Source organism: Scyliorhinus canicula, chromosome 28, assembly GCF_902713615.1.
Source record: "Scyliorhinus canicula chromosome 28, sScyCan1.1, whole genome shotgun sequence".
Taxonomy (NCBI): domain Eukaryota; kingdom Metazoa; phylum Chordata; class Chondrichthyes; order Carcharhiniformes; family Scyliorhinidae; genus Scyliorhinus; species Scyliorhinus canicula.
In genome coordinates, this window is record NC_052173.1 from 10,520,402 (window position 1) to 10,534,122 (window position 13,721).

Genomic DNA, 13,721 nt, shown 5'->3' on the forward strand with positions numbered 1-13,721 from the left:
CAAAATAATTTTGGTTCCATTGGTTTACTTTGACATGTAGGAAACCGAAAAAGAAAAGAAGCACCTCAAAATAAAGGCAAGATTCTTGAAGGTAGATAGCAATGTACTTATCAAGTAATTTGTTAGAAGAGTTCCACCTTTATAACACTGTGGGAGCCTCACGAAACAAGATATACCACACACGAGCCTAGAATCAAAATCCTGAGAGAAAGTAGGACAAAGTGTAATTCTCAGGTACCCAAAATAAAATGGGCTGACCCCCATTATAGTCTCCATGGCCAGCTAAGTGAAAGTATTCGTCAGAAGCTTCAAATATCATGAACACCATTGTTTCTGAGCTGGCCCGTTGTGGGGTAACAATTAGAAGCTACATATTTTAAAGGCTTTATGCATCTTAATAGGACAGGCACATGGGAAAATGGATTTGTAGCACAGCTCAATGGTTCTGTTGGATGGTACGGTTAAATTTTCCCACAATTTGTGGCAGATTTGGGGTAGTAGAGAAAATGGGAGTGAGAGACCATTATTTGAATCCCTATTAATCCTAGGTTTTATAGGACCCCCCCCCCCCCCCCCCCAACCCGCCCCGCCGGCTTCAGTGCATTGCAGTGCACGCCCCAGATTTTCTTACAGCATGCTAATTATGTTCAAGTCTGTATTCAACATGCTGCATTTCTCTTCTCCAACTAGCTGTGCCCTATCACCATAAAGCAATGCCAGTATCGAAGAGCCACTTGTGCTTGTGTCGAGCGGGCAGGTGGAGATACTGCGAGGCCATTTTAGTTGTTTTTTTCTTTGAACTATTTGTTCATAAATTAATTTTGCTGCAGCTTTGTGGACGTCTCAGAGATAGGCAGAGCACTGCATCAGGGGTTTAATGCCTTCCTTTTTTTAACCATCAGTCATTCCATCCAAGCAACTGTGCCCTTTCCCTGTAGCATTCCCCTTCTGTTTTGAGGAGAAAATAGGGAAAGTGTAGAAGAACTCAGGAATGCCTAGCTCCTACCTGCAGATCCTGATGCTACTACGCTTGTAAACCCAGGTGCCTGAACCTCATGACTTGTCAATGCTTCAGAAGCTTCTCTTGAAAGGCAATAATCGAGTTGTTCCAACAGCTAATCTTGGCTATGGACAAGTTCAAAGAACAATCCCGAGTATGAATAATTAACTGGGGAGAAAAAGCCAATGGGCTAAGAATGGACCTGGGCCAAATAAACTGGAGTCAAATGTTGGCAATGAAAAATAGTAGCTGAACAAGGGACTACTTTCAAAGGAGAGAGTTTGGGCACAGTCAAGGTATATTCCCTCAAAAGGAAACGGTAGGGCAAACAAATCCACAGCTCCCTGGGCGACAAAAAAAAAGATAGAAATTAAGATGAAGACGAAAAAGTGTACTTATGACAGATGTTAGGCAGAAAATACAATTGAGAACCAGGCTGAAGATAAACGGTTCCAAGGGGAGGTAAAACAAATACGAGAAACAAAGAGACTGGCAGCCAACATAAAAAGGAATCCCAAAGTCTTCTCTCGGCATATAAATAGGAAAAGGAGTAGGGTTGATTAGGGACTAAAAAGGAAATTTACATATGAAGGCAGAGGGTATAGTTGAGATATTAAATGAATCCTTTGCATCTATCTTTACCAAGGAAGAAGATGCTACCCAGGCCATGGTGAAAGATGAGGTAATTTAGATACCAGAAGGGTTTAAAATTAATAAGAAGATATTGGATAGGTTATCTGTACTTTTACTTGATAAGGTACCAGGACCGGATCAGATGCATCTAAGGATACTGAGGGAAGAATTAAAGAAAACTGCAAAGGCACTGGCAATCATTTTTCAGTCTTCCTTAGAATTGGGTTGTTCTAGAAGACTGGAGAATTGTAAATGTTACACCTTTCTTCGAAAAATAAGCCGAACAGGGCAGCACGGTAGCATTGTGGATAGCACAATCGCTTCAAAGCTCCAGGGTCCCAGGTTCGATTCCGGCTTGGATCACTGTCTGTGCGGAGTCTGCACATCCTGCCCGTGTGTGCGTGGGTTTCCTCCGGGTGCTCCGGTTTCCTCCCACAGTCACAAAGATGTGCAGGTTAGGTGGATTGGCCATGATAAATTGCCCTTAGTATCCAAAATTGTCCTTAGTGTTGGGTGGGGTTACTGGGTTATGGGGATAGGGTGGAGGTGTTGACCTTGGGTAGGGTGCTCATTACAAGAGCCGGTGCAGACTCGATGGGCCGAATGGCCTCCTTCTGCACTGTAAATTCTATATAATTCTATAACTACTGGCCAGTTAGTTTAACTTCATTGGTGGGGAAATAATAACCAACAATAATTTGGGTCACAATTAATGCTACAGGAACAAATGTGGGTTAATTAAGGAAAGCCAGCATGGATTTTGCAAGAGGAAATCATGTTTGACTAACTTGCTGTTGTTTTTTGAAGAGGTAACAGAACAGGTTAATGAGAGCGACGCTGTTGATATGTGCGTGGACTTCCAAAAGGAATCTAATACAGTGCCATAAAGTTATAGCTCTTAGAATAAAAAGGAAAGTAGCAACATTGGATACAAAATTGGCTCAGTGGCAGGAAACGGAGAGGATGTTTTTTGGACTGGAGGAAGATTTGTAGTGGAGTTTCCCTTGCTCATCAGGTCCCTTGCTTTTCCTGATGTATATTATTAACCTATACCTTGATGTAAAGCTATAATTTCAAAATTTGCAGATGATATGAAACTTGGAAGCATTGTGAATTGTGAGGAGGATAGTGTAGGGCATGCCGGCATCTCACTATCCCCAAGGATAAAGCAGGCCATAATAGATGGGAACGTCAGAAGATAGCAGGGGGGCTTGCCCGACATATAGTTCCACAGCCCCTTTGAAGAAAGGGCCATGGAACTTGCAGGGGAAGCCGAGGAGAGGGCAGTGGTTAACAAGGAGTTTGACATGTGCCGAAGAAGTGAGAATCCAATGCAACTTTTTCAGTTGTCCTATCTCAAGTGAGTCATCTCTCACAGCCCTAACCTTCCCAACAGCCGATCCCTTGTCATTTGTCTTCCAGGAACCCCTGTCAGATGAGGCCAGGCCATCGGGATCACATCCCCCCCCCTCCAGACCCTCTGAAAACCCCAGAGCAGACCTCGGGGGAAGACACAGACTTCACGGCACTGCTTTCACCAGCACCATCCACCAGCACAGAAAGCATCACCTCGATGGGAAATGTTAGCGGTCAGGTTCCTGGGTCATCCTCTGGTGAGCATCACACAGATGCTGGAGCACATCAGGTGAAGGCAGGGACTCCCAAGGGAACGACTGATCGGAGGGCTGCCCGATCCCAGGGAACTGATTTTCCCAAGACAGATGTCGCGCCATCTGGAAAAGATGATCCCATCACTGATGCAGAGTCAGAGCCTGAATTTACAGGAGGGAATGCCAGCTACATTCCAGCACCTGAAAGTACAACTGGAGGAATCCAATCACCTTCAGGTGCAGGAGATGTTGTCGACAATGCGACAATGCGTGGCACCCAGACCAACACTGAGATGGTGGCATCAGCAGTAGAAGGCCTGGGACAAGAAGTCAGAACTATGTGTCCAAGGCTTGGGGCACACTGTGCTGTCCATGGCTAAGGCATAGGACAGGAGAGCCCAGTTACAGGCAGACATGTCCCAGCCGCAGATGGACATTGCTGTAGCGCTCCAGAGCTTGGCCCACTGACAACGGATCATGGCTGAGGGCATCAAGAGCATTGGCTGGGCACTGACTGACCTTAACCAGTCACAGAGGGTCATGACCGAGGCAATGAGGGACATGGCTCACTCGCTGAGGGACATGGCTCACTCGCTAAGGGACATGTCCCAGTCACAGAGCAGCATTGCTGAGCACATTGACACCATGGTTCAGACAAGGGCGGGCCTCCAGGACTGGTAGCACCAGATGATGCTGAGGTCACTGGAGCTCACTCTTGATGCCCCTCCATGGAGTAGCCCGAAAGCCAGCGAGCACCCCGAGGGATGAGGAAGGGATGGGATAGTAGCAAATCCAGCAGCCCGGGCATCCTGGTGGACCTGGTCCAGGTTGAAGTGGATGTAGGTGGCTGCCGAGGCGCAGGGTATCCATCACACCTGCGCGTGGACGTTTGCAAAATTCCACATATGCCCCGGCTTGAGCCCTGGAACGAGCTAGAAGTTGAGGGCAGCCGTCAACTTGACAGCCACCGGGATCCAGTGTCCTCCTCCTTTTCCTTGCGGTGGTCGGTCCACCACCCTCTGGCACAGGTGGCACACGGTCTCCTTGGTGAAGCAGAGTCGATGGTCTGGCAGCTCCTCGAAGGACAAGTATTGACGGTAGAAACGTGATCTGATTGGCGCCGCCTTCGTACCTCTTCCTCAGCCTCACTGGCTGGCCCCTACTGTTCTGGGGCAGGTCCTGGTGTACAGGGTCTTCCCTGGGCTGACCCTGGCACTCTCACCACCGTGCATCGGTAGCAGCAGCAGCAGCTGCCAGGTAGATAGCTCGCATGGCAGACTAAGCTCCAAATTCTATTTCTGTGCAGGGGAAGGGGGAGAGACAGAGACTGTCAACAAGGTGATGCTTCCCTTCACCATCCAAACCCCCCGAATTATACGATCATCCTGGGTTTGACTACTCAGCTACCCTTACCATTCCCCCCACCCTCTTCTAGGTCATGTACTTGACAATGCAGACCTGTCCCCACCAGTGACTTCCACCCGGCCCTTGACGTGGGAAACTCCTATCCTCTGCACCCATCCCTGCCAAATGGGGTACTGGTGGCTGCCACAACAGGTGTTAGCGATGGGCTGTGTGGCCCCTGTTCTGGTTCTCCCAGTGTGGTCTACTGTGGGTGTCCTCATTGAGTGAGCCTGGTATCTTCCCACCGGGGCAGCTGGTTGTGTGGTGCAGACGTTCACACTATGCGGGCATGCGGCTCCATGCTAGGTGACTGGTGTGTGGGCACATCCTACAGACGGGAGTAACTGAGGGAGTACCTTTGCTGGAAGCTGGAAGTGTGATGTGCAGCCTTGGTTTAACACAGGTTGTGAGAGAGAGCTGTTCAGGTTTCTTAGGTGGGTCCAGGATCCATACACTCGTAGCATCTGAAACCAATGGGCCATGTTTGACCTGCAGGGCCTGGAGCCATCGCCTTTGTAATATTATGCACAGGACCTCCGGGGTGGGAATACTTGTCTACCCCGTGCTGCTCACGGAGTACGAGCTCCCCCGCTCGGAGCGGGGTATCTCGTTAATCACTGTACAAAAGGTCAGCCAGTAAGACACCGACCAGAGGAGAACCCAATAGGATCTACTGGATCGTGCACACAAAACCTGTTCTTGTAAATAAACTTTGTTTCTCTTTTTAATCGGTGTGGACTCTTTATTAAAGCCTGATCCTTAGGAGTGGGTTAGCTGTTGGTCTCACTAATGAGGCTGTTACTCTGAGAGGAGCTGTGTGCCAGGGAGGGTTCCAGCGGCCACTGGTGCATGTGTCCTTTTTGTCGGGTGAGCTCTGTTAATTCACTGCTTCCTCTGCTGTGGAGGTGTGCACCTAAGGAGTGCAATGAGGAGTCCCAACACCTGGTGGGCTGGCGATTGAGCATGGCCACACCCATCCCCTTGAATGTACCGCGGATACATGAGGGTTTCCAGATGAGTGGGGTAGATGGATATCTACATGATCAGGAGACCTCAGAGCATTTCCAGGATACTGGCAGCAGTCAACGGTTTAAACAGAGTTAAGATCCTGTAAGTAAGACCTAAGGGTTGAGTTGCTAGTTTTTTACAGCAGCAATGGAAGGTCCAATCACGGCACCCCGATTTCGAGGGGGACACCCGGGTCCACACCCTTGCCACCAAGTCGCCACTAGTCCCAGAGTTCCAGCCATACACCCCCCCAGCAAGCCTGGAGACAATATAAAGTGTACTTACCTTCTTGCTCCCCCTCAACATGGTGCCAGGACCCTGTTTCTAAATACACACTCCAAAATGTGGTGAATTATAAACACTAATAATCCACACTGTATTGTACAACATGTGTTGAGCCTGTACCTTGTTCTAGACCATGTGTAGTTGCTCAGCTCTACCCAGCTCTACCCATAGGGGGAGATGAGGAGCTTGTACTGGGCTCCACCCTTGGCTCCGCCCATGGCTCCTCTCCCTAACCGGAAGTATAAAGGTTGCTGTTGTGAGCCTGCCTGCCAGTTCATCTAGAGTTCATCTCGTTACAGGCAGGCTCTGTTGTAAGACGATTAAAACCACTGTTCGCTTCTAACCACGTGTTGTGTGAATTGATGGTCTCATCACAAATCACGCTCCCGGCTGGGAGGGGTCGATCATAATGGGGTGGGGGGGGGGGGGGGGGGGTGGAGATTTGGGCTTCCAGCCTCTGAATTGCATTCAAATGAATGCAAATCAGTTGTTTGCATGTTCCTGTTGATGCGGGGTGGGAATCCCGCTATGGTGGGAGCGGAGACTGGGGACGGGTCTGCCGTCTGGCATCTGAAATGAAATGAAATGAAAATCGCTTATTGTCACGAGTAGGCTTTAATGAAGTTACTGTGAAAAGCCCCTAGTCGCCACATTCCGGCGCCTGTCCGGGGAGGCTGGTACGGGAATCGAACCATGCTGCTGGCCTGCTTGGTCTGCTTTAAAAGCCAGCGATTAGCCCTGTGAGCTAAACCAGCCCCATCTAACCTGTTTTTTACCCTACGCGGAATTCTCCACCCAATCAGGATTCCTGGGGAACAAAGGCTCCTGCCCATGATAGGGCTTTTCAAACAGACAGAAAGAAGTAACACCCACAGCCGCTAACAATGATGTAATACAATTGTCATCTAAGCCAGAGGTAGGGCAGCACGGTGGTGCAGTGGTTAGCACTGCTGCCTCACGGCGCCGAGGTCCCGGGTTCGATCCTGGCTCTGCGTCACTGTCCGTGTGGAGTTTGCACATTCTCCCCGTGTTTGCGTTGGTTTCACCCCCACAACCCAAAGATGTGCAAGATAGGTGGATTGGCCACGCTAAATTGCCCCTTAATTGGAAAAAATTAATTGGGTACTCTAAATTTATTTAAAAAAAGAATCTAAGCCAGAGGTGTTGAACAGAAAACATTTTGTCAATGCTTCTCAGCCGGCTGGCAAAGATAACCTGAAAAATAAATTTATAGAATGTATTCACGAGAATTCGGGACAAGCAGTAAGTTTTAGAGCTAAACAGAGCTGGCTATTCTGGACCTGAGCAATGAGACAGGATTAATTAATAACCTCATGGTAAAGGAGCCTCTAGATGACAGCAATCATTAGAAATTCGTGTTCAGATTGAAGGGGAGAAATATGGGCCTACGACAAATGAGTTAAACCTGAATAAAAGTGCTTTACGGGTATGAGAGCAGATCTAGCCAAAGTGAATTGAGAAATTAGGTTAGAAAATAGGACGGTAGAGATGAAGTGGGAGATGTTTAAGGAGATATTTAATAACTCTCAGCAAAGGTTAACCCAGTGAGGAAGAAAGACTCATTGAGAAGGATGCATCATCCATGATTGAATAAGGAAGATTAAGGATAGCACCAAATTGATAGAAAAACTGGACAAATCGGCAGATTGTGGTAGATCACAAGATTGGTCAGATTTTAAGAACCAGCAGAGGATGACTTAAAAAAATAATAAAGAAGGAGAAAGTAGAGTCTGAGAGAAAGCTGGCAAGTAATATAAAAGCAGATAGAATTTCGACTAGTATTTAAATAGGAAAGGGGTAACTAAAGCTAGTTGCTCTTCCTCAGAGTGTGAGTCTGGGGAATTGATAATAGAAACACAGGAAATGGCAGAGATGTTGAACAGTTACTCTGGGCAGATTTCTCCGTACTGAAATCTGGTGCGGCATGCCGTCGGGATTCTCCGTTTCGCCGGCTGGTCAATGGGATTTCTCATTGTGGGGCAGCCCCACGCCCCATCTGTTGAGCCCCATCTCAACAGATGCTTTTAAAAGGATGCTAGTAGGGTATTAAATATATGTACAGATACTGAGGCCATGTCAGGCAATGTCCTGCATGTGACAATTTAAATCCTTCATCTACATGCACTATATAATGCTAGATGACTTTGCAACATTACAGGTCACCTTGGAGTGGGTGGCTGCTCCAGGGACAATAGTAGCAGTAATTCCAAAGATTGGTGCAAATTGTGTGGCAAAGCAAGGTATGTTCACTCTTTATCAATGCGGGAGTGTTGGACCTGGCAGGCGGACAAACCGCATCCCTCGAGCACCCTGATCTTTCTGGCATCCCTATGTTGGTCCTTTACTTCTAAACACCTTCGGAAGGAAGATTCCCATTGGGAAATCTGTGGATGCTGGTAATGGTGTTGGAGGTTAAAAAAAATAATTGACAGTTGGCACAGAGGCTTAAAAATTGGTTGAGAAATGGTTGAAATAGTTTTACTTTAACATGAAACTGTGCCCTCTCCATGACCTTCTATATGAATACTGACACCTAGCTACCCTGCAAACACAATTTTCAGGGGTGTGATTTGTATCTTTGACATCCTGGACGGAAGAACAGCAGGAATTGGAAGACAGAACATTAACTCCTAAAATGAATATTTAAATTTTCTTTCTGCCTGTTTAAGGTTGATGCTCCCACCAACCACTGGAAGCAAAGGCTGTAAATGAATGAGCAGGAAAGTGGGGCGAGGGCCATCATGACATACCTTTGCACTATTTCCTGCCATGGCCCAACCAATTCAAGGCTCGATATTTATATAGTGTCTTCTCAATTTGAAACATTTAGCATTTTACACAATTACTTTTGAAGTGATTATGCAGTAGCTGTTTTGTGTGGGCTGCAATGAGATGAATGACCAGTTTGTCCATTTAATGGGGTTGTGTCATGTAAGAGTGCCTTTAAGAATTGGATGTTTAAGAAATGTACCTTTAAGAAATGAGGCTGATCATATTACTGAAGTGATGTCACGGGGGGGGGGGGGGGGGGGGGAGCTGAGCTCACTTCTGCTTTTTGGGAGTTTTAGTTTCAGTTTGAAGAAAGCTTGGATGTGGCTGTGAGCTGCATTGTTGGTGATCTCTGCCATGAAGGACTATCTCTTATTCCTTTGGTGAAATCGGAATTGTAAAAAGGTCTCAGTATTGAATATAAATCTAATGTGCTTCTGTTTGAAAGATTTGTTAAGTCTTTTGGATGTGTAATGGAACAGTTTGCAGGATTGGGTAGTGTTGTATTATTTTCGGGGTTATCTTTGAAGTAAGGGGTGTTAAGAGATCCAATGTTTATTTAAAAGGTTAATTTGAGTTCATGGAATAAACATTGTTTTGTTTTCAAAACCACGTGTCCATAATTGTAATACAACACCTGGGGAACAAGCCGTGTGCTTCAAAACCAACAATCCATTAAAGGTGGGGGTTGATGAACTCCATGATACATTTTGGGGTTCTGAAAACACCTCCCATAACAGTTGTTTGAGGGACAGAGGTTGTTTAGGCAACCAACCCTGTATTCTAATTCAAAAACTCCCATTGGATCTTTAACCTCTATTGCCTCAAAAATAAATTATTCTGCAAAATTGGGAAAACAGCGCTGAATGTGCTGAGGTTAATTTTCTTGATTTTGCACGTTAATGTTGAAACTATGCTGCAATGGAATATGTGCTTTAAGTTCATAATTAAGCACAGCTGGCCGCAGGAGTGGTGCAGTGGTTAACACTACTGCCTACGACGCTGAGGTCCCAGGTTCGATCCCGGCTCTGGGTCACTGTCCCTGTGGAGTTTGCACATTCTCTCCATGTCTGCGTGGCTCTCACCCCCACAACCCAAAGATGTGCAGGGTAGGTGGATTGGCCATATTTTTTTATTAAAACAGTAAAAAATATATACAAGGCCCAACAGTACAAACACTAATTTTGTGTTGGAGAAACAGGGGGAGGATTCTCCAAACCCGCGGCAGAGTGTCCACGCCATTGTAAACGCCGTCGCTCCAACTGCAGATCCCGGCGTGAACTGTGCGCCGTGGGATCTGCGCATGCGCAGTTGCGCCAGCGCCAATGAGGACATGCGCAGTGGCCTCCTTCAACGCGCCGGCCCCGACGCAACATGGGGCCTGCGCGTAGGAAAGGAGGCCCCCAGCCACAGGGGCCGGCCCGCCGATCGGTGGGTACGATCGCGGGCCAGGCCACATCAGAGGCCCCCCCAGGGTCGGACCCTCCCCAAACCCGACCCTTACACGCCGAGGTCCCGCCGACCCAGAGCAGGTTAGAACGGTGATGGCGGGACTTGGCTCTTTTCTTACGGCTGCTTGTCCCATCCGGGCCGGAGAATCGGTGGGCCAGCCGCGTAGACCGGCCCGCGACTGGCGCCGCGCCAACCACGCCGGTGCAAATGCCGCAGATTCGCGGAGAATCGCGTGCCGGCGTCGGGGCGACGTGATGCGATTCGCGCGGCCCGCCGCCGATTCTCCGACCCGCCGCGGGGTCGGAGAATCCCACCCAGGTACCCTCCCCTCAGTACCAACGTACGGGGAGGGGGGGAGGTTACTCTGATTATTAAAACAGCTCACAACACAGTTGTACAAAAAACAAATGGTACAAGCACTCAACTTTGCACTGGAAATGGGCAGCACGGTGGCACAGTGGTTAGCATTGCTGCCTACGGCGCTGAGGACCCGGGTTCGAATCCCGGCCCTGGGTCACTGTCCGTGTGGAGTTTGCACATTCTCCCCGTGTTTGCGTGGGTTTCACCCCCACAACCCAAAGATGTGCAGGGTAGGTGGATTGGCCACGCTAAATTTCCCCTTAATTGGAAAAAATGAATTGGGCACTCTAAATTTTAAAAAAAAAACTTTGCACTGGAAAGACCAGATACCCTCGCCTCTGTACCAATAGAAGGGAAAGGAAGGGTGTGTGGTGGGTTGAGGAGGCACGCTAAATTGCCCATTAATTGGAAAAAATAATAATTGGCTACTCTAAATTTATTTTTTATAAAGCACAGCTGGCCCCAACTTGGGAAGGATTAGGGAATCATTACAAGAGTAAATAAACCAGTTCACTCTGGATGTATGGGAGGAACCAGCCTCCCCGAACAGGTGCCGGAATGTGGCGACTAGGGGCTTTTCACTAACTTCATTTGAAGCCGACGTGTGACAATAAGCGATTTTCATTTCATTTTCATTTTTCAACTGGAGGAGTCTGTAACTTTACTTTGCTGTTTTGGAAATAAAACCCATTTTAAAGTAAGGGTTAACTTCAGACCCATTCTTCCTCAACACACAATTATTGGAATAAACATGGCAGCAGAAGACGAACATTAAGCTACTGTATCGTGATTGCTTGCTGAATAAGACATTTTGTGAAACTGAAAGGCCTGAGGGTGGATAAATCACCTGGACTGGATGGACTGTATCCCAGGGTACTAAAGGAGAAAGCTGAGGAGATTTTGGAGGCTTGGTGGTGAACTTTCAGGAATCAATGGAGGCAGGGAGGGTCCCAGAGGACTGGAAGGTGGCTAATGTAACACCGTTGTTTAAGAAGGGAGGGAGGCAGAAGATGGGAAATTGTAGGCCGGTTAACCCGACTTCGGTCGTGGGTAAGATTTTAGAGTCCATTATTAATGATGAGATTGCAGAGTACTTGGAAGTGCATGGTAAAATAGGACTGAGTCAGCACGGCTTCGTCAAGGGGAGGTCATGACTGACAAATCTGTTAAAATTCTTTGAGGAGGTAACAAGGAAGTTAGACAAATGAAAACCAGTGGACGTGATCTATTTAGATTTTCTGAAGGCCTTTGACAAGGTTCCGTATGGGAGGCTGTTAAATAAGTTATGAGCTCATGGTGTTAAGGGTAAGGTACTGTCATGGATAGAGGATTGGCTGACTGGCAGAAGGCAGAGAGTGGGGATAAAGGGGTCTTTCTCAGGATGGCAGCCGGTGACTAGTGGTGTGCCTCAGGGGTCGGTGTTGGGACCACAACTTTTCACATTATACATTAACGATCTGGAAGAAGGAACTGAAGGCACTGTTGCTAGTTTTCAGAAGATACAAAGATATGCAGAGGGACAGGTAGTATTTAGGAAGCAGGGGGGCTGCAAAATGACTTGGACAGACGAGGAGAGTGGGCAAAGACAGATGGAAAACAATGTGGAAAAGTGTGAGGTTATGCACTTTGGTAGGAAGAGTGGAGGCATAGACTATTTTCTAAATGGGAAAATGCTTAGGAAATCAGAAGAACAAAGGGACTTGGGAGTCCTTGTTCACTATTCTCTTAAGATTAACATGCAGGTTCAGTTGGCAGTTAGAAAGGCAAATGCGATGTTAGCATTCATATTGAGAGGGCTAGAATACAAGACCAGGGATGTACTTCTGAGGCTGTATAAGGTTCTGGTCAGACTCCATTTGGAGTATTGTGAGCAGTATTGGACCCCGTATCAAAGGAAGGATGTGCTGGGCCTTGGAAAGGGTTCAGAGAAGGTTCACAAGAATGATCCCTGGGATGAAGATTTTGTCATATGAGGAATGGTTGAGGACTCTGAGTCTGTACTCATTGGAGTTTATAAGGATGAAGAGGGATTTTATCGAAACTTACAGGTTACGGTGAGGCCTGGATAGAGTGGATGTGGAGAGGATGTTTCCACTTGTAGGAAAATCTAGAATCAGAGGGCACAGCCTCAGACTGAAGGGATGATCCTTTAAAATTGAGATGAGGAGGAATTTCTTCAGCCAGAGGGTGGTGAATCTGTGGAACACTTTGCCGCAGAAGGCTGTGGAGGCCAAATCACTGAGTGTCTTTAAGACAGAGATAGATAGGTTTTTGATTAATAAGGGGAGCAGGGGTTATGGGGAGAAGACAGAAGAATGGGGATGAGAAAAATATCTGCAATGATTAAATGACGGAGCAGACTCGATGGGCCAAGTGGCCTAATTCTGTTCCTATGTCTTATGGTCTAGGTGGGTCTGCATGGAAAAGGTCCTACCAGATGGCACTTATCAGGCCAAGGCTAGGTTAGTGGCCTGGAGATTTAAAGAATGCTTAGCATATAAGGAAATCAGAGTGGACTCTCCCACAGCAGGGAAGGTAATTTTGAAAATTTTCTTTGGCTCTATTTGCAATGTTTTCGAATATAACTTGATATAAAAGCTGCATTTCTGCAGGGGGTTCACCTCCAGAGGGAAATGTTATTCAAACCTCCGAAGGCAGCATCACAGTTGGAGGGAAAGCTTTGGAAATTGATCAGTGTGTATATGGTTTAAACAATGCTTCTCTAGAGTTTGCTATTTTTCAGTTATATCAGTGTTGTTGAAGTTGGCTTGTCTCCAACTGAAGGCTAATCCTGCCATGTTTGCCTGGTTCCCCTTGTCTGAGAGGGGTTTCCCTGGGTCCATGGGAGGGGGGTCCCCCGAGTATGTTCCCGGGGGGGGGGGGGGAATTCTTGTTTTTATTTTTGTTAGATCAGGGTTCCTTTTAAAAAGAGCACCTTGATCTCTTGAAGGCCGGGGTTGCTGGTCAGCATGATGTTGTGGGTCCCGCCTCCAGCATTTTTTTTTAACTGAGGGGAGGATTCTCTGCTACCTGCCACCAGTAGTGGAGTCCCTGATGCAGCGGAGAATCTCATGTTGGGAAAAAACAGGATTGTTGCTGCTTCTACAAAGTGCTTTCACTTCCTCTTTTTCTCAGCTGAAAACATTGAACTGCTTTTGATGTGTTTGTGAGCTGTCAAT

General features: G+C 47.2%; 1 protein-coding gene across 18 annotated transcripts in view; it reads left to right on the forward strand.

Moving 5' to 3' along the window:
- Window positions 1-13,721, forward strand: part of LOC119958254 (CAP-Gly domain-containing linker protein 1-like) — a 113,656-nt gene that overhangs the window by 91,990 nt on the left and 7,945 nt on the right. For 16 of the 18 annotated variants that reach the window (XM_038786685.1, XM_038786683.1, XM_038786686.1 and 13 more), the window contains 2 exons: window positions 41-91; window positions 1,647-1,682. The exons of 1 other annotated variant lie outside the window; for it this stretch is intronic. In XM_038786685.1, the coding sequence (XP_038642613.1) occupies window positions 41-91; window positions 1,647-1,682 (87 nt within the window). The remainder of the gene's footprint in view (window positions 1-40; window positions 92-1,646; window positions 1,683-13,721) is intronic. One more of the 18 variants, XM_038786670.1, reaches the window with a different exon arrangement.